We start from the raw sequence: 26,470 nt of genomic DNA, 5'->3' as shown, positions 1-26,470 counted from the left end.
ACACACACACACACACACACACGAAGGAAATAGGAAAAAGAAAGAGAACATTATTATTATTATTATCATGCGTAACAGCTAAAAATAGTAACAACAAATAAATAAGATAACAAAAGAGAGAAAAAATGAATAAACAAATAAATAAATAAATGCCAGCAAGAAACACAACCTGGAGAGTACACAAGAGACTCCATAAATAATAGCACAACAGGAGGAGATGATAAGGGCGCGCAGAGGAACAGTCTTCATAACAGAGGAATAAAACATTAAATCACTATACTGTACATTATCGAAGGAACTGTGTGTGTGTGTGTGTGTGTGTGTGTGTGTGTGTGTGTGTGGAAAAGGTTTGATAGTAAGAGGAACATTTCAAGCTTGACTACATCCAATAAAAAAAATACGTATAGGTAAAAACTCTCTCTCTCTCTCTCTCTCTCTCTCTCTCTCTCTCTCTCTCACCTCGCAGACACAGCCCTCTAGCGCCCTAAGAAAGAAGCACAGAGCTCCACGTCACAGCGTCTGGGCGTCTGGGCCTTGTGGCAGGAATTCACGGCGTGGGTGCCAGTGGGGGTATTAGTGCCAGTGCCACGAGTCACTACACCCACCCACCACGCAGGCACGGTGTAAGGAAGGGTGGCGCACCAACACCTCCTTCCTAACCTAACATCACATGACTTAACATAACATAAGCTAACCTGACATAAGCTAAGTGGATTGTAGGGATGAGTGGTGAAGAAAGGATGAAGCAGAGCGATAAGGATATGCTGCTTCATCCTGCATCTTCTCACCACCACAATCCACTCGTGTGTTTAATCTATACACTAAGAACATAAGAACCTAAGGAAACAACGGTTTGTGCAAGAATCCATGAGGCCCACACGTGGCAGCCCCTGTGAAGAACCCATCTACCTACTTCCATCTCTAATCCTCTTTCATATTTTAATCTGGTCTTCTTTTAAACTTCCCTAATGACTCGGTACTAACAACCTGAGAACCAATTCCTTCCTATCTCCATTTAATCCTGACTTTATCACGTTTAAACCCATTACTTCTTATCCTTTCCTGATTACTGACCAATATTTTTGTCGTCACCCTTGGTATGTCCCCTATACCACTTAAAACCTCTATCAGATCCCTTATTAACCTACACCTCGTTAAACATGATACCACTGCTTCTAGTCCTCGTTTTCTTTGGTATGTCTCACTTTAGATTAGTGTACCATCTTGATGGTTATTTTGGCGCGCCCCTGACAGCCTGCCTGCCTGCTTGCCTCGCCTGCCCCTGGAGCTACCTGCCTCGCTGTGACCTCGCCCATTAGTGGTTTGTTATGTTATTCCTGCGGTATGTGGGCGTGGAGGAGATGGGAAGGTGTGTGTGTGTGTGTGTGTGTGTGTGTGTGTGTGTGTGTGTGTGTGTGTGTGTGTGTGTGTGTGTGTTGTTTTCTATAGATATCGTTATACATTTATTTCGTTTTGTAATGAGCTTTCATAGTTTGTATCACGTTTTTGTCCATAAACTGGCTTCTTCATTCATTAACTAGGTATTTAAAAGTTTAACTAGCATTTCAACAAGTATAACTCGTGCACTAATTAACTGTCAGACTAACTGACTACGAGTATCTAACTCCTTCGCTAATTACCTACCTATCTACCTAACCATCTACCTGACTATCTAAGCACCTAGCTATATATTTATTTATTTATCTAGTTAACTCACTCATTAACTATCTACCGAATAATCTATCAAACAAACAAGCTATCTATTCAACACACTCACTTACTGAACGTGTAAGTAACACTGCCGCACCTAACACTGTGAAGGCCGACACATGTCACACTGCGCCACACCAATCAGAGTCTCGCCGGCGGGCAGGTAAGGAAGTAGTGAGATGAGGTAATACACCTGGCGCCCCTCCCTTGCCCAGAGCCTTCCTGTGTCCTACCTCATCCCGCTCCGCCCAGCCCGCCTAGCCTTGCCCCGGCACACAGCCCTATACAGTATACCCTTGGGACTGCTGGTAAGGCGGTGAAAGGGTCCTTAACTAACATTGCTCTGATAATTCCCGTAGTTCAGCTTAAGACGTAGATCAGAACTTAACGTACAAAAATAAGGGTTGGTGGCAAGAAGCCATCAGTCCTACACGTGGCAGTCCCTGTACATAACACACCTGCTATTTCCTATCATATTCATCTTCAAATCTGTCTAATCTTCTTTTAAAAGCTCCCTAAAGACTGAACACAAGCTGATTACTGACTCTGTTCCATTCATCTACCATTCTTTTTGACAACCATTTCCTTCCTGTCTCCTTTTTAATAACTTCATCAAGCTTGAACACATTATTTGTTGTCCTATCCTGATTACTGACCCTGAGAATTTTGCTTATGCCTGCCGATGTCAAATCCATTACACCACTTAAGACCTCCATCAGATCCCCTCATGGCTACTAGCTTTAAATTAATATGATCAGAATCGCTTATGGAGTCTGGTCTTGTTTATACCACCCTTGTTATATCCCCTGTACCACTTAAAGACTGCTACCATCTACTAAAAAAGAGAAAAAAGCCTGAGTTTGGCGCCACAGCAACATAGTACACAAGATTCACCCCAATGGCTGGCAAATGGAGCTTCACTGTGTCCTATACGCTCGTTCCGTTTAATTACAGCCGTTTAATGAGCGGAACTGGCCGGTGCAATACGTGGTGCTTTAATTATGTATGAAGCATTGAGCGTAGTGTCATTCCAGTATACCAAATCGTATACGTTGCCTTCTATTATTAATTTATTCTATATGATACATTTCCCTCTGATGGCTTTTTAATGTTTTCTTGTAAGTTTGGTCAATTTTGGAGTAAAAGGGTTAAAAAATAGGGATCTAATAATTGGAGGCATTTATAACTACGTAGTAATGTATAGGATAGATTAAGTTAGATTATGCTGTGATTTCAATAGATCCTTCAACTGGGTGAACCAAAATTGTTGTGCACGAGATTAATGGACGTGAAGTAGTAATTATAGCAACCATAACAAGCAGTAAAGGGAACATTGCATTATTAGTAGTGTTCTATTACTTATCTATTTATTTATTTGTTTATTCACTGATCTGTTTATTTCATCTTATTTATCTATTTTTATTTACTATCAGTCAATCAGACAACAAATAAATGAATTAATAAAAAACATAACAGAGTACCTCACACTGTTCTCTGGGCGAGGGCTAGACGCAGCCTCCCCTCCCACAAGGCGTCACCGCTCAGCAGGCTACCTTCCCCGCGGCGTCACAGTGTACGAGTATAGCTACTAGTTACTGTGTCCGTGGCTTCACCAAAGTCCCACGTCCCCGCCCGCACTCCTACACCCTACATCCTACACCCACGCCTCGCCACGCACAGATACACAGACCTCGGCCACACACACACACACACACACACACACACACACACACACACACACACATACAAATACGCAGACAGACACAAATATATAGAGATTACAGACCTGGTCACAATATACACATACACAGAGATACAGATTTTGGCCACATATAACATTTACAACACACACACACACACACACACACACACACACACACACACACACACACACACACACACACACACACACACACACACACAGTTCCTGGTTTCCGTAATACAGGATACACTTATCTACAACTAGAAATAGCGTACTGACACCTCTCTCTCTCTCTCTCTCTCTCTCTCTCTCTCTCTCTCTCTCTCTCTCTCTCTCTCTCTCTCTCTCTCTCTCTCCAGGAAGTAGAAAAGATATACGTGCAAATATACACACGTTAGCATACATTACATTAGCGTGCCACATTCGCAACACCAGCAGAGGATGATAAAAAAATGTTGTAATACCGTGAATGTGTTTTGTACTTCCGTGAGAGCGGTGTGAAAAGATATGCTCTGAGTGATACAGGGGGATGTAAACGCGAGCAGAGATAGAGAGATTGACACACACACACACACACGCACACACACACACACACACACACACACACACACACACCACAAATATATCGTTCTACCGGCTGTTGACTCTTCCCAGTAAAGGAACACCCAGAGAGAGAGAGAGAGAGAGAGAGAGAGAGAGAGAGAGAGAGAGAGAGAGAGTGAGAGAGAGAGAGAGAGAGAGAGAAACGAGTGAACGAAGAAACGAACTAAAGGCGGGCTTACACGGGGCTGTTTTCCCATCCGGCTGTTCCAGCAGCCGGCAGGTTCCAGCCGAAAACATTCACACGTTGGAGAGCAGCCGCTGGCCCGCTGCATCAAAAATAAACGATTAAAATGGAGTCCTCCTCCGACGAGTTGGTTGCTATAGTTGCAATTTTGCTGTGCTTGAAAACGCAAAAGAAAAAATGATTGTGGACTCGTTCTTGGTGTATGTAGCCTTGCAGGCTGTGGTGCTCATGATGCCTTCTGGTACACACATGCTAGGCAGCTGCTACCTTAGTGACGATGTAAACAAACCAATTCCGCGTCTATTTTCCATTTTTTTTTTATTTAAATATTCTATCTATTTATTGTATATAATGGTACAATCAATGTTATTACTAAAACACTTTCCAACAATATTCCTTCTATTTTCAATTTTATATTGGCAGTTGTTCTCATTTGACCCGGGAAAAATGCCGGCAAGGCGGCCGATCAGACCGACCGAGCGGTTTTCTCGTCTGGTCCTGCAATTCAGCAAATCCCGGTTGCATTTTGCTCCCGGCTGCACAAGCCTGGCTGCAAGCAGTCGCAAATTACCCCGTGTAACCGCGCCCTTAACAAACTCACTAACTGATTAACAAATTAACCAACTGAATGAATAAATACAACAATGACAAGGAAACACAAGAAAAAACGCATATTTATCTATACTTTCTCGAACAGTTGCCTATTCTCCCTTCGTAGTACATATAAATTAGTAGATATTCCTTTGTCACATATACAAAACGAATTACGTGCGTGTATATATATATATATATATATATATATATATATATATATATATATATATATATATATATATATATATATATATATATATATATATATATATATATATATATATATATATATATATATATATATTCATTATGCATCGTGACAAGAAGCGGTGAAGGATGTATCAAGAAATAACAACAGAACAAAACAAATATCTTGTGTCGCTATTAGCATTGTTTCTCACTCGAGGTTTCAACTCGTGACCTTAATAAATCCTTCCTAATTTGCCAGGAAGTGTGTAAGAGTCGTACCTGGATAACCTTCATACATTATTCATCATTCTGTTTATTTACCAGACGTCTTCTTCCTTTAACTTACTTTTTATGAGTATTATGGGAGTAACCTTAGTCTGCTCATTTCCAGACACTGATTGTTTCTCTCTTGGCAAAATATGATGCTTCTTCAAATCGTGATCTACACATTGAAGGGATCAGCAGTGAAATTAATGAACTGAACCTAAACTAACGCAACCCAGCCCTCACATGAAAACGCTAATGTTATTTCAATATTATCCTAGAGCAACAAAAACGCTGTATATATTACGTATGTTAGAACAAAAAAAAAAAAAGGTCCCTGAAGATGATATGCCCCAACGATTGTAGTCAAAAAAATTACCTATCCAAAATTTTAGGATATGCGTCTTGAAACAATTCAAATTTTGAGGATAAGTACAGTATATTGAAACCTCTCTATAAAACCACTAACCCTTATAGAATCTAAGTGTCTTGAAATCTCCCTCTTACAACACAACATTTTATCATTGTTATTCAATGGGGAAGGCTTAAACCCGTTATCCAAAGAGTTATCAAAATTTGAGAATAAGCATTTTGAAATCTCACTATAGAATTACTAACCAAAAAATTTAGAATACGTGACTTGAAACCTCCCTCTTGCAACACACCATTTTATCGCTGTTATTTAGTGAAGGTGCGAACTCCTGGGATATGCTGCCCTTTCCCTTCCGGACGCCGAGATGACAGGAGCAGCAAGTGGCGGGGATCGGGGGGCGGGGGAGCATCCTGCCTGAGTGTGAACGTGACATTCCCTCGTGGGTCGCCTGGTGATGATGAGCGCACCAGAGAGAGAGAGAGAGAGAGAGAGAGAGAGAGAGAGAGAGAGAGAGAGAGAGAGAGAGAGAGAGAGAGAGAGAGAGAGAGAGAGGTTATAATCTTTATCCCTGCGCACCGTTGACAACTAATGCTTTATTCATATCGGTTAATGGCTACCAGCACGTATGTATGTCCCGTGCGATTACTACTAGAGACACGCCCTTTGGATAACATCACAAGGCCGCCACCACCACCACCACCAGCACCCAGCCTCGAATGTTCCTCAGTGACCGCGGCCCGTAAGAGTCAGCTAGCCAGCCACCAGTCACTAACCTTGTCCTGTCGAGGGTTGGGGAACTGGCGGAGAGAAAGAGAGGAGCAGAGAAGAGAGAAACCCCACGAATAAAAGACCTTTTGTATGTACTAATACCCCCAGAACCTTACAGAACCTAAAAAAGCACGATCTTAACATCAACGATAAAACAAAACCTAAACAAAACCGAGCTACGCTTTTGGGAGGCAAAGAACAACAAGAGCATCACAATCTACAGTACCTCACAGCCACTCTTACCTCTCTCCTCTGAAGAATCTCACGTTATAAGGCTAGATCTTGTAAGGGAAACCACCGCCTTGTCCTTACCACGCCTGGACGAGGCTGCCACAACGCCAGTCTTACGTCAAGCAGCAATAGAGGCCACGAACACACCCACTATTTCCTCGGGTGCTCGTGCGTGTGGCCGCCACCCTACCCGCGCACATCCAGCGACCAACTGACGAACTGGTAACTGTGAGTGAGCGGGAGAGCCCCTGTGTGTGTGTGTGTGTGTGTGTTGAGTGCCTGCTGCCGCTGCCGCGCGGGGAAGGAAAGGGAGGGAGAGAGGGAGAGAGCAGAGGAGTCATAGGAAGGTTGTCAGAGGCTGCAATCTCACACGCCGCTACCAAACTCTACCTTAATCTTCCCATAACTCTACTCGTCTATGTACGTACTACGAGTCTCCGCTTCCTACTGAATTCACGCCAATGTTCTGTGTCAGTTCTTTGTTACAGTACGCGGGTTACTTATTCATTTTATCTATTCGCTTATACAGAAACAAAGAACCGGTCCAAAGTAGTTTTATTGATTTTAATAATGCCAAGAATGTGAACCTTTACCCGGATTCCCACTCCACGCACTAGTCCTTCTGAAAACTTGGAGATAAAACATACAGGGAAAATCATTACCAGAGAGAGAGAGAGAGAGAGAGAGAGCAAGCCAGCATCCTTTCTCTCTCTCTCTCTCTCTCTCTCTCTCTCTCTCTCTCTCTCTCTCTCTCTCTCTCTCTGTATCGGCAGCCTAGCCTAACCAGAATCATTTATTTACGTCTCGCTCAGCACAAACCCTCTCCCAACCTGCACCAGCCCGGCCATGGTTCAATACTGCCAGGCCAATTACATGCGAGGTATGGGACGGAGGTAAACAGGTAAACTCGGCCACCCTTTCCCCGAGAGAGACACCTGTTATAATCCGCCATGTTCACCTGACCCCTTCTTCTTCCTCGCACCTGTTCATGCTGGAAGTAATTATTATTGACCGTGGGACCAATTAATTAATTAACTTTTCCCTACTTGAGCTGATGGCTGCTGTTGCTGTCGTTGTTGTTGTTGTTGTTGTTGTTGTTGTTGTTGTTGTAATTTTAATAGTAATAACAGCAGCATTAGTAGGAGAAGAAGGATAAGTAGTAGTAGTAGTAGTAGTAGTAGTAGTAGTAGTAGTAGTAGTAGTAGTAGTAGTAGTAGCAGCAGCAGCAGCAGCAGCAACAGCAGTAGTACTTGGAACCAATGATTACACCATCTGACGAACAGTTTAAGGTACCTCGCTACTCGCCACTTCAACCCCTGTATCCTTCCCAGCAGACGTCCCTAGTGGCAGGATTGTTCTTATCTAATCAATGTAGATAACCATGTACAGAATTATATTTTGAAACACTTCCGACCGCACCTCCACTAGAATTAAAAAGGTTTTAGTTGAAGTCACACGGGTTTTTAAGGTTTTTTTTTATGATTCTAGAGACAGATTAATAAAATTTCTACTTTATTAACAGCAGAAACACTTTTGAGAACCCGGCTGATCACCTCTGTGGCCTCTGAAAATAGTAGTAGTAGTGAGAGAGCAAAGCGTTTCTGAATAAGGCCCATGTTGTTGAATGAGACACAAGCGAGAAGCGAGAGAGGTGGGAGTGAGCAAGTATGTAGGAAAAGAGGAGGCGGCGTGATAAATAAAGGGTGAAGAGGGAAGAGAGAGTTGCAGGGCGGGACTCAAAGTGCGAGGCGTGATAGGGGAAAGTGTGCAGCGGCAAGCAAGGGTGTGACGGCTGACGGAGGAGATAAGCTTAAGAAAAAGGGCGATTTAGAAAGAAAGCAAGATGGGAAGGTAAAGATCGGAAGTTTCGGAAGAATTGTGATTTGTAAAGGAATAAATAAATAATAAACTGAGGAGGTGAAGGTCGGAAGAAGGACGATTTGTAAGGAAAATAAACTGCGGAGGTGAAGCTCGGAAGTTTGGGAAGAAGGACGATTTTAAAAAGAAGTTAATCTGGCGAGGTGGAGATCGGAGGCCAAAGGAAAGACCACGGTCAAAAAAAAAAAAAATAATAATAATAATAATAAAATAAATAAATAAAAAAAATAAAATAAATAAATAAGTAAATAAATAAATAAATAAATAAATACACTGGCTACTAGTCTTTCTCTTTCATTTCTTCTTTCTTACTTTCTTTCTATTCTATTTTTCTTTTTTTTAAGAATGGCATCATGAGTCGGATCATTTATCGTTTTCTCTCTCATGGCCTGTCTTATTAATACATGAAAAGAAAAGAGAGAGAGAGAGAGAGAGAGAGAGAGAGAGAGAGAGAGAGAGAGAGAGAGAGAGAGAGGGAGAGAGAGAGAATATGAGGGAAGAGAAATAGGCTTTACTTTCTATCTTCCTTTCATCCCTCTTGCCGGTAAGCTGTGGAGCACTCAGACCCTTACCATTACTCTGCACAAGCCATCCATAAAGAACATTGTGTAGCAGATTACAGCATTTTCTCACAGACCTTCAGGAATGATTGTTCCATGCAAAGAGTGAATGGAAAGGAAGAATTGATATTTTACCTAATATTCTTACCCATAGTCCTTTTCTTGATCTGTTTCCACATACATACAAGTGTTTAGACTCTTGTAGACACCTTAACCCTTTTCTCTGCTTAACAAACGTTCTCAGTCAATACTTATAAGTTATTTAGACGTTATTTTTGTTCTAGGCTCTTCTTAATATCTCTCCAGCTTAAAAAAAAAAAGATCAAATTAATATTAAGTTCTCTCTCTTTCCATTTTCTCTGGTGACCAATCACTCTGAGACATCGTTACTTATTGTACAGCCACATCCAATCTTTGAACTGGCAAGAAATTGCAAAATGTATTCTTTTCATGGCTAACTTTCCTGTAGATGCTTGTAGAGACTTCACGCATTGCTTCTGGTGCTGCTAATTGTTTGGTGTCGCAGTGAAAGGGTTAACGAGGGGCGACCATAGTAGCAAAAAAAAGATAAATAAATAAATAAATAAATAAGTAAATAAATAAAATAAAATAAAACAAAATAAAATAAAATAAAAAATAAAATAAAATAAAACAAATAAAATAAAATAACAATAATAAAATAAATAAATAAATAAATGAGTCTCCTCCAAAACCGTAGCTTTTTTTTTTTTTTACTCTATTACTACTGTTACCTTTTTCAGAGAGAAGCGAGTAAGTGGAGTTTTTTTTTCTTCTTTTTTGCGTTTAGTTGCCCTTGGCCAGTGTCCTTTATAAGGATAAGAAACTGACGGTTCTGAACTCTTTACGGCCAGTAGTAATGTTACCTGCACGCTGAGGTACACACTGGCTTCCTAGCACTGAAGGACTGAGGGAGGTTATTGTGTGTGTGTGTGTGTGTTGTGTGTGTGTGTGTGTGCTGGTGGGTGGGTTAGTGGGTGGGTGAGTATTCTTGCTGCTTTCCCTTCTCCCGTTCTTCTCCTTTCCTTCCTCTGTATTCACCTTTTCTTTCTTTATTTTTTTTTCTTCTCCTTTTTATTTATTTATTTATTTATTTTCTTTTATCTTTCGTGGGTGGGTGGGTGATTGAGTATTCTTGCTGCTTTCCCTCCTCCCGTTCTTCTCCTCTTCCATTTTTTTTCCACTGTGTTCTCCTCCTCTTTATTTTGTTTTCTTTATCCTCTCCTTCCTTCTCTCATATTCTCTCCCTTTTCTTTCTATGTGCTTACTGCGTCTCTTCCCTTCTCTCATTCTTCTCTTCCATTCTTCCCTCTGTACCATCCTCTTCTTCCTCTTTAATTCTCTCTTTATCCTTCCCTTCCCTTTCCTTGTTTTTCCTTTCCTGTGTGTGTGTGTGTGTGTGTGTGTGTGTGTGTGTGTGTGTGTGTGTGTGTGTGTGTGTGCTGCATCTTTTTCCTTCTTTCTTTCTTTTCTTATTCCATTTCTCCCTCTGTACATTGCTATCCTCTCTCTCTCTCTCTCTCTCTCTCTCTCTCTCTCTCTCTCTCTCTCTCTCTCTCTCTCTCTCTCTCTCTCTCTCTCTCTCTCTCTCTCTCTCTCTTTGTTTGTGTGTGTGTGTGTGTGTGTGTGTGTGTGTGTGTGTGTGTGTGTTTATGTATGCATGTCATGGAATCCGATGCTGACTCATTTGACTGTAAGTAATTCGGAACACACGGTGCCTGAATGAATAATAAATGAAATGTGAAGGCGAGCGAGATTTGCTGACGTGTCAAAATAACGTAAGACAGCAGAGAGAGAGAGAGAGAGAGAGAGAGAGAGAGAGAGAGAGAGAGAGAGAGAGAGAGAGAGAGAGAATGGCAAAGAACAGAGATTTTAGATAACCGAAAGATCAGGAGGAAGTTACCACACACACACACACACACACACACACACGCACAGATAGGTGGGCAGATTACAATGTTACAGCTTCCTGGTGTCGCCTGTTTGAAATATTGCTACAGTACTCGAAATAAAGAGCGATATTCAGCAGTAATATCATTTAATCTGGAGAGTTACAAAGCCTTCCTTGGCGTCTAATCTCGACCCAAGAGAAAAACGCAGATATTCAAAACTCGTGTTGAATTTGATCACTTCCATACACCATAAGGCGTTATTATTATTATAATTATTATTATTATTATTATTATTATTATTATTATCATTATCATCATCATTGTCTGTATCAAAAGAGACTACAAAAACTAGAATATTTGAAAGGAAGAAAGAAAGGAAGGAATGAAAGAAGGAAGGACGGAAAGAAAGAAGGAAGGAAGGAAGAAAGAAAGAAAGGAAGGAAGGATGAAAGAAAGAAATTTTAATTGTTATATAAAAGTCATCGAAAATGAAAAAAAAAAAAGTTAACCAATTAATTTTAAAATATCCTCGAAACACTTCAGGTCATGGGAAGGTTAAGAAAAAAAAAAGAAAGAAAAGAAACAGAATCCTGGAGAGTTACAATTAAATAAATTGTGAAAAATAGAAAAAGGCTAACTATTAGTGCAAATTGCCAAGGTTTACGTTGGTTCCCATGTCTCTAGTGATGATTTGGCAAGGCCTCTGCATCACCAATATGAAAAACACCCGTGGGAACCCGGCTAATCATCTCTGTGACCTTTGAAAACAGTCCTTGCGAGAGTCCAAGGTGATAAGAAAGGGCAGGATAAGAAATGAGTCAATCAGGGATCCCTTGAAAGTCGTGGAGGCGCCTGAGAAAGTCCAGGAGGCGAGAATAAGATGCTTTGGTGATCTGAGGAGAGGAAATGAAGAGCAGCATGTTACGAGGGAAGCCATGGATGGATATGGAGGTGATAGGAATGCGAGGAAGACGAAGACCCAGGAAAAGCACACATGACAGACAAAAATAAAGTAGAAAGACTGCAATGAGGACACGAAAGACAGAGGAGAGGAAGAATTAGGATAAGGTGGAACAATTGAACTAAAGCACATATGGCAGACAAAGATAAAGTTGAAAGACTGCACTGAAGAAGACACAAAAGATAATGAGGAAGAATTAGGATAAGGTAGAACAACTGAACCAAAGCACACATGACAGAAAAAGAAGAAGAAAACACTGGATAAGGAGGAAAGACAGTAGTAAAGAAGACGAAAGAGACAGTTCAAGAAAAGAAATGCCTAGGATAAGGTGGAATTACTGCATTAAAAAGGATAGAGAGAAACAAAGGAGAGGAAAATTGCAATATTGAAAGACATGAGAGACAAAAGAGGAGAGACAATGACACAAGACAGGAACATTTGGAAAAGGCTCTTCTTACCGCTATTTGGGACATTTTTCTCATCAACCAACCACTCTGAGTCATTTTTTCCTCATTTCCTCTTGTCCAGCAGCCACCACCAACCATGGTTACACAGGCTACAAATTGCAAAACCTTTTTTTTTTTATCCCTTGTTTCTTGAACGTGCTTATAAAGATTTTATATATATTGTTCTAACAGCCGCAGATTGTTGCCTATCACAGCTAAAAGAAACTGCGATCTCGAACAGGGATTTTAAACTGAGAAGAAGGAAAGTCCAGTGCATTTCAAGATACGTGCCCAGGAGTTTTAGATCCATATTCCCAAACACTTCAGTGCCGCACCTCCACTGGGTTTTTGAGGTTGTTTTTTTTTTACCGTTTTAGTGTCAGATTAACAAGATTTCTACATTGTTAATAAGAGAAACAGTCTTGGGAACCCGACTAATCATCTCTGTGGCCTTTGAAAATAGTCATGGTGAGAGAGCAAAGCGTTTCAGAATATGAGCCTTAAACTTCACAGGTCTGTCCGACACGCTACCATCATCACTGTCATGCTTTGCCGCTCAGTATTTGTAAACACTCCCGCCAAACACACGCGCCAGTCATCTAGTAACGAGTAACAAGAAGCCTGAGTCGTTTATATTCTGGAAACTACTGATCAATGAATTCAGGAGCACGCGCCGGTGTCCCTGTGTCCCTGCCGCGCCTGGTGGTCTGTCTCTCGAGTGCCACATTCGTCTTCACGTTCTTTCATTAGAAGTGTAGTAAAGATGATGATTCGGGTTTTCTTTGGTCTTTTCTCCGTTGATATTGAGGAATTCTGGTTTAACTGGCGGTATAATTGTGAAGATGTCCTTGAAAACGTAGAGTATTTCTCCTAGAGCTGAATGTTATAAGTAGTTGAGATAAGACGCTACTGTGTTTGAAATTTTTTGCTTCTTTTTCCTTCTTTTTTCTTGTTCTTTCTTTTCTTTTCTTTTTTTCTTCTTTCCTTTTTTTTCTTTTTCTTTTCTTCTTTTTTCTCTTCCTTTCCTCTTTTCTCTTTGTAACGAGTCATATCAACCGCCACTTTGAATGTACTAAAGCACAACACACATTCCTAGCTAAGCGAAAACCGAACCATTCCTTCCAAAAAGACTGCCGTTCTCAGTTCTCTTTTCTTCCCTTCAATCTACTAAAGCATAACACACACACACACACACACACACACACACACACACACACACACACGCACTCCCACCTAAGAGAAACACGAAGGACTCATTATAAAACCGCCCTTCTCAGATACCTACCTTCCTTCCTTCATTTCTTCCTGTCACGTCAGATCAGATTTAATATGCTGGAAAACTTGACCTCTCGTATCTTTTGCTTCGACCTTTCAACAGTCCCATTAGAAAGAGAGAGTGGCTGAGACTGAGTAACTGAGAGAATGAGAGAGAAGAAAAAGTGGAAGGTTGCACTTGTGTGGTGGATAAAGTTGTGTCTTGTGGTAAGTGGAAGACGGCGGTGATAGTGGAGGTGGCGGTGGTGTTAATGGTGGTGGTGGTGGGGATGAAAACCTTGAGTGAAAACTGACCCAGCGGGGAAAGTTTGTCTTCAATCCACAGAAAGTTTACTCGAAAGAAACACAAGCATTGAAAAAAAAAAAAAAAAGATAAATAAAATGAATTCTTGTTCGTGTTTTCCTTACGACATTTTTTACTTACGAAACTCTGGTGAAGTTGAAGGTGAAGGAAAGTGTGTGTGTGTGTGTGTGTGTGTGTGTGTGTGCATATCAATAACATACTAGAAAAAAAAAAAAAACAGCGAGGAAAATATGTACACGCAGCAAGTTGAAATATCGTTATTCTTGTTTTCTTCGTTATTCTTTTGTCGTTATGATTGCGTTTAGTATTGAACGATATGAATTCCGAATTTTTCAGTTTAGTTTATTCGTACACAAGTGAAAATAAGTAAATAAATAAAGACCAAGGACAAAAATATTTACCTACTACTACTACTACTACTACTACTACCACTACCACTGCTACTACTACTATTACTACTATTACTACTACTACTACTACTACTACTACTACTACTACTACTACTACTACTACTACTACACATACTCACTTACATCTTCACCAATCCCTTATGAGACTCCTTCCACATTCCAGACACACGAAATGAAGATGCTTAACTACACAACAAAATTCTACGGAAATAACTTACCCTATTTTGTCATCAGATACGCGTAGGTAAGGCTTTCCTACCATTATTTGTAGCTAAAGCGACATTTTAATAGGTAAATACCATTGGCCAGTAGTCGTGACGTGTCATTTGAGTCACATCTTAGACAAACCCCACTCCTTGTCCGCCTCACCATCCTCACTCCCTCCTTCTTTCTATATTTCTCATACCCTACTCCCCATCACCTCCATCTAAGCCCCCCTTCTCTCTCTCTCTCTCTCTCTCTCTCTCTGATAATTGAGATTTCTTGGAGATAAAGACTAAAAATACCGATATTCACGATTACTTTGTTAAAATTTCAATGGCAGGGCAGCTTCTTGCGTCTTTCATCCTTCCCTGCCTCTCCACCAACTAATCCGTAAGCCCAAGGGAATGCTGCCCTCTCACCACCACTCTCCCCGTGCTCCAAGCTCCAAGCCACGCGTGCAGTGTATGTGTGTGTGTGTGTGTGTGTGTGTGTGTGTGTGTTATAATTATGCTGTCCTAAATGTGCAGGTTAAGAGAGAGAGAGAGAGAGAGAGAGAGAGAGAGAGAGAGAGAGAGAGAGAGAGAGAGAGAGAGAGAGGGGATGGGGGTGAAGGAGGAATGAGAAGCACTGGGGTGGGGAAGAGGGGCGGGAAGGGGGATGTGGAGGGGGAGAGGAAGAAAGCGATAAGCAGTAAGGTACACGACAGCTGGCATGAAAAGAGGATGAGAGATGTCACTTTTGTTAGAAATATAGCTAGGAACACTGACTCAGATTTATGGATGGGCGTGATAGGTGGAAATAGGTAGGTATATTCCATACAGGGACTGCCACGTGTAGGCCTGATGGCTTCTTGCAACTTTCCTTTTTTCTTATGTTCTTATGTTCAGCAAGTAGGGAGCCGTCTGTACATTTCCCTTCATCCCTCCACCCACCCATACACACACACACACCACACACACACACACACACACACACACACACACACACACACGGACAGACAGATGGTGATGCCAGATGAGATGAAGAGGGAAAGAAAGGAAAAGAGAACAGTACTGATATAGAAAACTCATGGTAAATGAACCCATACACACACACACACACACACACACACACACACACACACACACACGGACAGACAGACAAACAGATGGTCATGGCAGATGAGATAAAGAAGAAAGGAAGGAAAAGAGAACAATAATGATACAGAAAACTCCTGGTAAACGAGAACCACTCCCATATACCATAAGGCAAAATTTTCTGATGTCTGTGTATGAAAAGGAGACTTACTCTGGGTTGCAAAAAAAAAAAAAAAAATATAGGAAAGAAGGGAGGAAAGAATGTTTGCTGTAATTGACACATAAAACTTTGAAAAAAAAAAAAAAACCGAGGTGACCAGTTCAGTTCAGAGATGTCTTGATGTCCTTCAGTCTTAACAAGTAAAAAATAGTAAGTAAATAAATAAATAAATAAATAAATAAATAAATAGATAAATAAAACAGAATCGCGGAGAGAGCTCCAGTTCAGAAATAGTGAAAGAAAGAAATTAACCAATTAAGTTCAGAGATACCATGGTAGAAGAACAACAAAAATAAAAGATAATAACAAAAAAAGTCACGAAAATAGATTAAACTAAAAAAAATGTAAAGAAAAAAGAAAAGAGAAAAAAAAAACAGACAAACCAATTAAGTTCAAATAGAATCACGTAGAGAGAGAGAGAGAGAGAGAGAGAGAGAGAGAGTTTCAGAATACAGGACGCAGCATCTCACCACCCGTATCTCCTTCAGGTGGTGGAGAGGCTGCAGGCGGAGTACGGGGCCCTGTACACCAACGCCAACGTGATGCTGAGCGGCACACACACGCACTCTGGCCCCGGTGGCTTCCTGGAATACCTCCTTTTCGACATCACCTCGCTCGGCTTCATCAAGGAGACGCTAGACGCAATGGTGGAGGGCATCTTCCAGGTGAGAGAGAGAGAGAGAGAGAGAGAGAGAGAGAGAGAGAGAGAGAGAGAGAGAGAGAGAGAGAGAGAGAGAGAGAGAGGGGGGGTGGGGAGGGGGAGGTAAGAACATTGATTGCTAACCACTATAGGCGTTTTCTTCCTTGTTCCCCAGCCATCTCCTAACCTCCTGGGTAGAAATTGGCAAATATATTCTTTTAATTCCGCTCTTTCTTTCATGTAGGCACTTAAAGATTTGGTACGTACATTAACAGTTTACAAATATCAATCTCTGTGTACTCTTGGCGCAGAACAAGTCATTAAGGAAACCATTGATGTGGTTTCATGTACTCTTCTTCCTCTATATACTTTCGCCGCTTCCTAGAAGTCGGCAGGGGTCTCCTCCAGGTGTTTCTGTCCTTATCTTCCTAGGTGACTCCCATCCTTTGCAGCTCTAGCGCAATTCCATCCCTCCGTCTCACTCTATGTCTCTCTTTCCCTCGACCTTCCTGCACTCTACAGTTCATAAATACCAGACTGTGCAAGTAATTAGTCTTATGCACATATATTTGCAGTCAACAAGCATCACTCTCCTTAAACTCTGCACAGAGCATCAAGCAGGCGCACGAGGGCGTGGTGCCGGGCCACCTGTACCTGAGCAGTGGCGACATCCTGGACGCCTCCATCAACCGCTCCCCCACAGGCTACCTCAACAACCCTGAGGAGGAGCGCGCCAGGTACCTCTACGACACCGATAAGACCATGACGCTGCTCAGGCTGGAGGCGCAAGACGGCACGCCGCTGGGTGAGGATGCCTCGCTCACTGTTATCACTACCTTCGTTACCTTCAGCGTCATCTTGCCTATCTTTCTCTCACCCGTATTCTGTCCACCTCCCTAATGCAAGAGTTGACCAGTATTCTCATTGGCTGACGTGAAAGTTACAGCAGTTGTCGAGGATGTTGTCTTGATTCTAGTGATAGTTTAGCATGTATCCTGCATCCTAAGTGGGAGAAAACACTAATGAAAAGTCGACTGGTCATCACTGTGGTCTCTAAATTTAACCGTATCACTGCTAGACAATGTTTTTCGTGATCATTTACAACTTCCTCTGGACAATGATGTTTTATGCCGCAGTCTCTTAAATTGTTCTCTAGCACTGAGTAGGGAAGAGAGAGAGAAAAAAAAAAATTGATTCTCTCTCTCTCTCCTTGTTGGTGTGGTCATGCAAATAGTTTTTACATTTCCCTGAATGTTACGAAAGGACGACCATGCCAGTGAAGGACTTAATAATACCGGTCATGCCATCCATCAAGAACACAACAGGCTCCAGTTTTCAACATCATACATCACCACGACGAAGAACCATCGAGAGTCCTTCCCAGTACCCTTCGCAATGTACGCACCCTACTCTGTGAATCCTAAAGGTCCATTTCAAAGAGGGAGAAGGCCATACTAAAATATTTATATGATTTTTACTTTTATACTAAATTCCCCTCCAAGATTAAATACCTCTTGCTCCATCCTCTCCTCCGTCTTCTCTGTATTGTCATCTAAAATTGCAAACGTAGACAAACACCTCTTCTATCATGGCGCTGTGCGAGTTATCAGTGTCAATTGTAATAATAGCGCTAGTTACAAGAAGACAAGACAAGAAGGTGTACCGCAAGGAGAAGCGAGTCACTACCTCTACTGTTATTTTCTTACAACGTAACCTGCTTGAGATGATCTGAGGCACTCCTACGCATTCACGTCCCTTGTTAATGAAAAATAATAAGAAAAAAAAAAAACAAGACAGAACAAGAAGGTGTACCGCAAGGAGGGAGGAGTCACTACCTCCCTTGGTATTTCCTCACGTCAGCTTAACCTGCTTGAGATGGTCTGAGGCACCCCTACGTATTTGCGTCCCGTCCCTTGTTGGAGAAAAAAAAAAAAAAAAAGACAAGACAAGGCAAGGTGTACCGCAAGGAGGGAAGAGTCAGTATCTCCTTAGGTATTTCCTTACAACTTAACTTGCGTGAGATGATCCGAGGCGCTCCTATGTATTCAGATCTTTACTAAGTGGAAAATAATAAAGGAACAACAACCGATTAAACTTGATAGATAGTCGGCACACGGCACGCTGATGAAACTATAAGGAAACACAGCACAAGTTCACTAATACCTATGAGACAGGTGTGTGTGTGTGCGTGCGTGCGTGTGTGTGTGTGTGTGTGTGTGTGTGTGTGTGTGTGTGTGTGTGTGTGTGTGTGTGTGTGTGTGTGTGTGTGTGTGTGTATGTGTCAACAGCATACACACACACACACACACACACACACACACACACACACACACACACACACACACACACACACACACACTTCCATTCTCGTGAACTTCAGTGAACTCTCTCTCTCTCTCTCTCTCTCTCTCTCTCTCTCTCTCTCTCTCTCTCTCTCTCTCTCTCTTTCTCGACGTGGGACGCGGGAAAACACAAATCACGCTGCACTGATAAGTACATACCTGCATGAATAAGAGCCTGGAAAACTCCCTCCTGCTTTTACTCTTCACTGAGGAGACTCGGCTGTAAACAAGAGCAGAGAAACATAGGCTTGAATCTCTTTCCGTCATGGGATGGGAAAGGTTAAGCTGGGATCCTACGCTAAAACATTTTTCTTTTGCATGTTATACAAGTTCCGGCTGGCCAAGGGTAACAAAAGACGGTGGAAAAAGAGATAAAAGAAAGAAGAGACTCACTAAAGATGCTACTCCCAAAGAAAGAATGATTCAAAAAGAATATAAAAAAATGGCGATATTATGACTGGCCAAGGGTAACAAAAAGACAATGGAAGAAAAGATCGAAAGAAAGAAAACGCCCGCTGAAGATGCTAGTCCCAAAAGAGAATGATATAGAAAGGATATACAAAAAAATGACGAGATTCTGGTTGGTCAAGGGCAACAAAAAAAACGGGGAATAAGAAAGACGGAAAAAAAGAAAGGGCCACTGAATATACCAGTCCCAGAAGAGAATTAACTAAACAGAACATCCAAAAATGACGAGGTTCTGACTGCTTAAAGGCAACAAAAAGACGGCGAATAAGAAGAAAAAGAAGGAAAGAAAGAAAAATACCCATGAATATACCAATCCTAAAAGAGAATTATCTAAAAAAAAAAAAAAAAGAATATACAGAATTACGGAAAGCGTCTTGAAACCTCCCAGATGAAAGTCAAAGGCAACAGGAGATACAGTTGTGATGGAGCCTTGTCTTGCATGTGGTGGTCAGTTATGTCACCTCGAGGCTATTAGTAAACGTGACTCTTCCTTGTAGATCATGAGTGGACGGGAAAAGATTTATGTGATAGTTTGGCGTTTATTAATCTTTCTCACTGTCATTGCCGGAGTTTTGCCACATCAACACAACACTTATGCTACACTTATACTTAAACACAATGCCATGAGAAACACTATCAAAACGACACTTATAAAACACAATTCCCTTAACCTCACTATCACCACGAACACTATCAAAACAACACTTATAAAACACAATGCCTTAACCTCACTATCACCACGAACACTATCAAAACAACACTTATAAAACACAATTCCCTTAACCTCACTATTACCATGAACACTATCAAAACAACACTTTCACAACACAATTCCTTAACTTCTCTATCAACACCAACACTACCAAAACAACATTTACAAAACACAGTTCCTTAACCTCACTATCACCATGAACACTATCAAAACAACACTTATAAAACACAATCCCTTAACTTCACTATCAACACCAACACTACCAAAACAACATTTACAAAACACAGTTCCTTAACCTCACTATCACCATGAACACTATCAAAACAACACTTATAAAACACAATCCCTTAACTTCACTATCAACACCAACACTACCAAAACAACATTTACAAAACACAGTTCCTTAACCTCACTATCACCACGAACACCATCAAAACAACACTTTCACAACACAAATCCTTAACCTCACTATCAACACACACGAACCACAACACCTGAGTCACAATCAACACACTGAACTCAACACTTCAACCAAACACTCTTCCCGCCTCAATATCAACACAACATACACGAAGCACAAGGCATTAAATTAACCTTTTCACTACTATTTTTGTTACACTTCCCTCGGTCACTAGCCAATCTGAAATATTTCCTCTTATTCCACAGAAACCTCCAAACGGACGAGAAATTGCAAAATCGTCTTCTTTTATCCCCTTCTCTCTTATACGTGCTTATAAATATAAATAAACTTCTCTTAATGCTTTTGGCTGATGGCAGTGAAGGGTTAATCGTGGAAGGCGTGAGAAAGAAAGCGGTCACTGGAAAAAAAAAAAAAAAAACATGAGAAAGCGGTTTTCCTCTCGGTTAAGGGAAGAACAGTGACTCACCCACTGCTTTTGACCTCTCCCTACCTGCTACCTCCCTACCCAACACCACTCCCCAGCCTCCTGCCATCACCATCATTGCTAGTCTCTATGAACCGACAAGACAAGGACCTTCCAAAACCTTCCTTATCACCTGCCTTCAGATGCATATTCAGAAATGCTTTGCTCGCTCACCACGACTGTTTTCAAAGGTCACAGAGATGATAAGCTGGATTCTCAAGAGTTCTCCACCTCTTAATAATGTAGAAATCTTGTTAATATGTCACTAGAACCGCAAAAGTTGTCTTAAAAACCCTTAAAACTTCAACCAGAGCGTTTTGAAAGTGGAGATTCAGCGTACAAGCGTCTCGCAGTCTAAAACTTAAGTCAGAATAATATGCAAAGCTCCTCAGAAAAGTATTATTAAGTATTCCCAGTGCAAACCGGTCCCAGACGTTTACCGGGGAGGGCGGGACAGGTGTGTCTTTGGGGGTTGGTGAGAGAGAGAGAGAGAGAGAGAGAGAGAGAGAGAGAGAGAGAGAGAGAGAGAGAGAGAGAGAGAGAGAGAGAGAGAGAGAGGGGGGGGAGGGTCATGGGGACAGAGAGAGAGAGAAGGGGGGGCGGTGATGGCAGTCTCACATCTTGATCATACAGAGTTCAGTGCACCTATTGGCAATGCATTACCGGCCAAGCTTCACCCAGTATTGTTTCCTTTCCGGGCTATATTTTATGCTGGCAGGAAACTCGACTCGATCCCACACACATACACACACACGCACGCACGCACACACGTTCACCAATACAAAAAGTTACACCGTTAAGAGAAGTTTCAAAAGGAATCGTATTAATTCATTTATTCTTTACTTGTATTGTGTGTGTGTGTGTGTGTGTGTGTGTGTGTGTGTGTGTGTGTGTGTGTGTGTGTGTACTTCCGCCTTTTCTCTACCCTCTCTTTCCTCCTCCATACATTGCACATTTTTTCCTTCACTTATCCTAACCTCCCTCTTTGTTCCTGCCCCATCCCTTTCCCTCTCACTCTCTCTTTCTCTCTCCTGACCACACAAGTGATAATCAAGTTATTTTTTCTCCCTCCTGAGTTTCTAATGAAGGAAAGGAGGAGGTGGCTGCCCTGAGAGAGAGAGAGAGAGAGAGAGAGAGAGAGAGAGAGAGAGAGAGAGAGAGAGAGAGAGAGAGCCCTAAAGTGAAACGCTTTGCTCTCTCATCACAACTACTTTCAAAGGCCACAGATATGATTAGCCGGTTTCTCAAGAGTGTTTCTCCTGATAATAATGTAGAAACTTTGTTAATCTGTCACTAGAACCATATAAACACAAATAAAGACCCGTGTAACTTCAACTATACAGAGCCTTTTGAAAGTAGTGAGGGAGGGGCGCAGAAGTGTTCCAGAATATGGTTCAGAGAGAGAGAGAGAGAGAGAGAGAGAGAGAGAGAGAGAGAGAGAGAGAGAGAGAGAGAGAGAGTGGATGGGCGTGCCAGGCTAATGCACTAATCACTGAGCGGTTCTCCCAGGTATGGTCAACTGGTTCGCGGTTCACCCCACCTCCATGAACAACACCAACACCCTTATCTCGGGCGACAACAAGGGCTACGCGTCCCAGCTCTTCGAGGAGGTCATGAACCCCGGGGCCATGCCAGGCAAGGTTAATACGCTGTGCTCTCCTTCCTCCACCACCACCACCACCACAACCACCACTACCACCAATGTCTGACCTGACACGACGTATTATTAGTGTCGTTTGTTTGTTGTTGTTATTACTGTTGTTGTTGTTGTCGTTGTTGTTGTTGTTGTTGGTCTTATTATTTCTTCCTTCCACCACCACCGTTGCTTGACCTGACGTGACCTATTGTTTGCTTGCAGTTGTTTTGAGTTCACTTCAATCTTGTTGTTATTCTTGTTCTTCTTGTTCTTCTCCTTCCTGCCCACCACCACCACCACCACCACTACCACCGTTGCCTGACCTAACCTGACCTGACCTATTATTGCTGTCTGTCACTTTCCTGCATTTATTACGAATTCACTTCAGATATTTTTTGTTTCTTCTTATTATTATTAACATTCCCACCACCACCACCATCACCACCACCACCACCACCACCACCACAGCCACCACCACCACTGCCTGACCTAAGCTAACCTATCATTGGTGTCACTCACTCTCAGCCATTAAGCGTTTACCACAAGACTACTTTCAGGTTTCTCTCTTTGTTCATCTGTGCTAATCTTCGTCTATTGCGGTTTCCAGTAGCTTATTTTCTTTTTTCTTTTCGTTTTTCTTTTTTTTTTTCTTTTGTTCCTTGTTTGTCTTGTCCTTCCCTTCCTTCCTGGTTTATGTGTGTGTGTGTGTGTGTGTGTGTAGGGGGACATACTTTTTCTCATTCCCTCCCTTTATCCCTCTCTTTCTGTTATCCTCCTCCCCTTCTTTCATTTTCTTTACACACTTTTCTTTCCTCCCTCTCATTTTAGATCGTCATTCTGTCTACTTTTCTCCTTCTTAATTCCCTTCTTACCCTCTCCTTCCCTCCCTCAAACTGTCTTCCTTTCCCACGTAGGTTATCATTTTGTCAACTATCCTTCTTCTTAATTTCCTCTTTTCCCTTTCCTACCCTCTCTAATATCGCCTTCCCTTCCTTTGTATATAGTCAGTTTCTTCATTAATTCCCTTGCTACCTTTCCCTTCCTCTCTTCGTGCTGTTTTCCTGTCCTACTTAGTTTAACATTCTGTCCTTTCCATCGTCCACTTCATGATTTCCTTCCAGCCTTCCAACTAAGAGCATTTCAATGTCTGCGTGTCATTCACACTAAAGGGATTTTCTTGACAGGGCAAATTCGTCGCAGCCTTCGTTCAGTCTCTTGTTTTAATCCTTTACTGCTTGTGTTGTCACTCTGTCCACTCCAACGTCCACCTCATGATTTCCTTCCAACTAAGAACATTTTATCCCGTGCGTCATTCAATGTGGCTTTTTTGATATGGCTAATTCGTTATTGCCTTCGTTCAGTCTCTCGTTTTACTCCTTATCACTCTGTCCACTCCAACATCCACCTTAAAATTTCCTTCCAACTAAGAACATTTCATCCAGTCCGTCATTCAAACATGTGGCTTTTTCGACAGGACTAATTTGTCGCGGCCTTCGTTCAGTCATTCGTTTTACTCCTTTACTGCTTGGCTTGTCACTCTGTCCACTCCTACATCCACCTCATAATTTACTCCCAGCTAAGAACATTTCATCCACTCCGTCATTCAAACGTGGCTTTTTCGACAGGGCAAATTCGTCGCGGCCTTTGCCCAATCCAACTGCGGAGACGTGAGCCCGAACATCAAGGGTCCCCACTGCATCGACACGGGGCTGCCCTGCGACCTGGCCACCTCCACCTGCGACGGGCGGGTCCAGAAGTGCATCGCCTCGGGGCCGGGCAGGGACATGATGGAGAGCACCAAGATCATCGCCACCAGGCAGTTTGCTAAGGCCATGGTAACTTAGGACCTCTGAAACGCTTCCCAGCAGCACCCTGACTGCTTCCAAAAGGCTCTAGTTGAAGTTACACTGGTTTATAAGGATGTTTTTTTTTTTCTACAGGTTCTAGTGATAGATTAGCAGGATTTCTATGTATATTATTAACAGGAGAAAATCTTGAGAATCTGCTGATCAAAGAGCTTGTTTTTTTTTTGTTTTTTTTTAACAGGTTCTAGTGATAGATTAGCAGGATTTTTATGTATATTATTAACAGGAGAAACAATCTTGAAAATCTGCTGATCAAATAGGATGTAGGTCGGACTGCCTTTCCGTCGACGACCCTAAGTGTCTTGACATCCCCCTCAACTTTTCCTTCATTAACTTCTGCAACATTCGCGGTCTAAGATCTAATTTTCAATCTGTAGAACACCACCTCTCCTCTTCTAAACCTCATCTTCTTTTCCTCACTGAAACTCAGGTGTCTGAGGCAACTGACAGTAGCCCCTTTTCTGTTCCCTCCTACTTTCTCTATCCTCATTTTCGATCCAAAGCTGGATGCTGCGTTTATGTGCGCAATGACTTAACCTGCTCTCGTGCCCACGCTCTTGAATCTTCCGAGTTTTCCACCATCTGGCTACGACTACAGAGTCATTCTCATACTAAATTTATATGTGCTGTATACCTCTCTCCTAACTCCTCTGACTATAAGAAATTCTTTGACTACTTAACTTCCAAAGTGGAGCACATTCTGACCCTCTTCCCTTTTGCAGAGATCTCCATTCTTGGAGACTTCAATGTTCACCACCAGCTTTGGCTTTCCTCTCCCTTCACTGACCATCCTGGTGAACTAGCCTACAACTTTGCTATCCTCCATGAGCAATTGGTGCAACACCCTACTCGCATTCCTGACCGTCTTGGAGATACGCCCAACATTCTTGACCTTTTCCTGACCTCTAATCCTTCTGCTTATGCTGTCACCCTTTCTTCTCCGTTGGGCTCCTCCGATCACAATCTCATATCTTTATCTTGCCCTATCACTCCAATCCCTCCTCAGGATCCCCCTAAGCGAAGGTGCCTCTGGCGTTTTGCCTCTGCTAGTTGGGGGGACCTGAGGAGGTATTTTGCTGATTTTCCTTGGAATGACTACTGCTTCCGTGTCAGAGACCCGTCTTTGTGTGCTGAGCGCATAACAGAGGTGATAGTGTCTGGCATGGAGGCGTACATTCCTCACTCTTTTTCTCGTCCTAAACCTTCTAAACCTTGGTTTAACACAGCTTGTTCTCGTGCTATACATGATAGAAAGGTGGCCCACAAAAGGTACTTAAGCCTTCCATCACCAGAATCTCATGCACTTTATATTTCTGCCCAGAACCATGCCAAGTCTGTTCTCCAACTAGCCAAAAACTCCTTCATTAACAGAAAATGTCAAAACCTTTCAAGATCTAACTCCCCTCGTGATTTCTGGCATCTAGCCAAAAATATCTCCAATAACTTTGCTTCTTCTCCTTTCCCTCCTCTACTTCAACCAGATGGCACCACTGCTATCACATCTATTTCTAAAGCTGAACTCTTTGCTCAAACCTTTGTTAAAAACTCTACCTTGGATGATTCTGGGCTTGTTCCTCCCTCTCCTCCACCCTCTGACTACTTCATGCCACGTATTAAAATTCTTCGCAATGATGTTTTCCATGCCCTCGCTGGCGTAAACCCTCGGAAGGCTTATGGACCTGATGGGGTCCCTCCTATTGTTCTCCGAAACTGTGCCTCCGTGCTTGCACCTTGCCTAGTCAAACTCTTTCAGCTCTGTCTGTCAACATCTACCTTTCCTTCTTGCTGGAAGTTTGCCTACATTCAACCTGTTCCTAAAAAGGGTGACCGCTCTAATCCCTCAAACTACCGTCCTATTGCTTTAATTTCCTGCTTATCTAAAGTTTTTGAATCTATCCTCAACAGGAAGATTCTTAAACATCTATCACTTCACAACCTTCTATCTGATCGCCAGTATGGGTTCCGTCAAGGTCGCTCTAGTGGTGATCTTGTGGCTTTCCTTACTGAGTCTTGGTCATCCTCTTTTAGAGACTTTGGTGAAACTTTTGCTGTTGCCTTGGA

The 26,470-nt window shown here is 42.1% G+C and overlaps 2 protein-coding genes across 4 annotated transcripts in view; one reads left to right on the top strand and one right to left on the bottom strand.

Annotated features, from left to right (window-relative positions):
- LOC135102653 (prolyl 4-hydroxylase subunit alpha-1-like) overlaps positions 1-6,896 on the bottom strand; it is a 75,449-nt gene extending 68,553 nt beyond the window's left edge. The window contains exon 1 of one of the 2 annotated variants that reach the window (XM_064007989.1): positions 6,632-6,896. The gene's annotated coding sequence lies outside the window, so the exon portion shown is untranslated. The remainder of the gene's footprint in view (positions 1-6,631) is intronic. The other variant, XM_064007985.1, reaches the window with a different exon arrangement.
- Positions 1-26,470, top strand: part of LOC135102652 (uncharacterized) — an 82,604-nt gene that overhangs the window by 47,426 nt on the left and 8,708 nt on the right. For both annotated transcript variants that reach the window (XM_064007983.1, XM_064007984.1), the window contains exons 4-7: positions 16,351-16,527; positions 17,112-17,307; positions 22,418-22,548; positions 24,170-24,379. In XM_064007983.1, coding sequence (XP_063864053.1) covers positions 16,351-16,527; positions 17,112-17,307; positions 22,418-22,548; positions 24,170-24,379 — 714 coding nt within the window. The remainder of the gene's footprint in view (positions 1-16,350; positions 16,528-17,111; positions 17,308-22,417; positions 22,549-24,169; positions 24,380-26,470) is intronic.

The sequence above is a fragment of the Scylla paramamosain genome, chromosome 8, assembly GCF_035594125.1.
Source record: "Scylla paramamosain isolate STU-SP2022 chromosome 8, ASM3559412v1, whole genome shotgun sequence".
Classification (NCBI taxonomy): Eukaryota; Metazoa; Arthropoda; class Malacostraca; order Decapoda; family Portunidae; genus Scylla; species Scylla paramamosain.
This window is presented reverse-complemented; position numbering and strand designations above follow the sequence as displayed.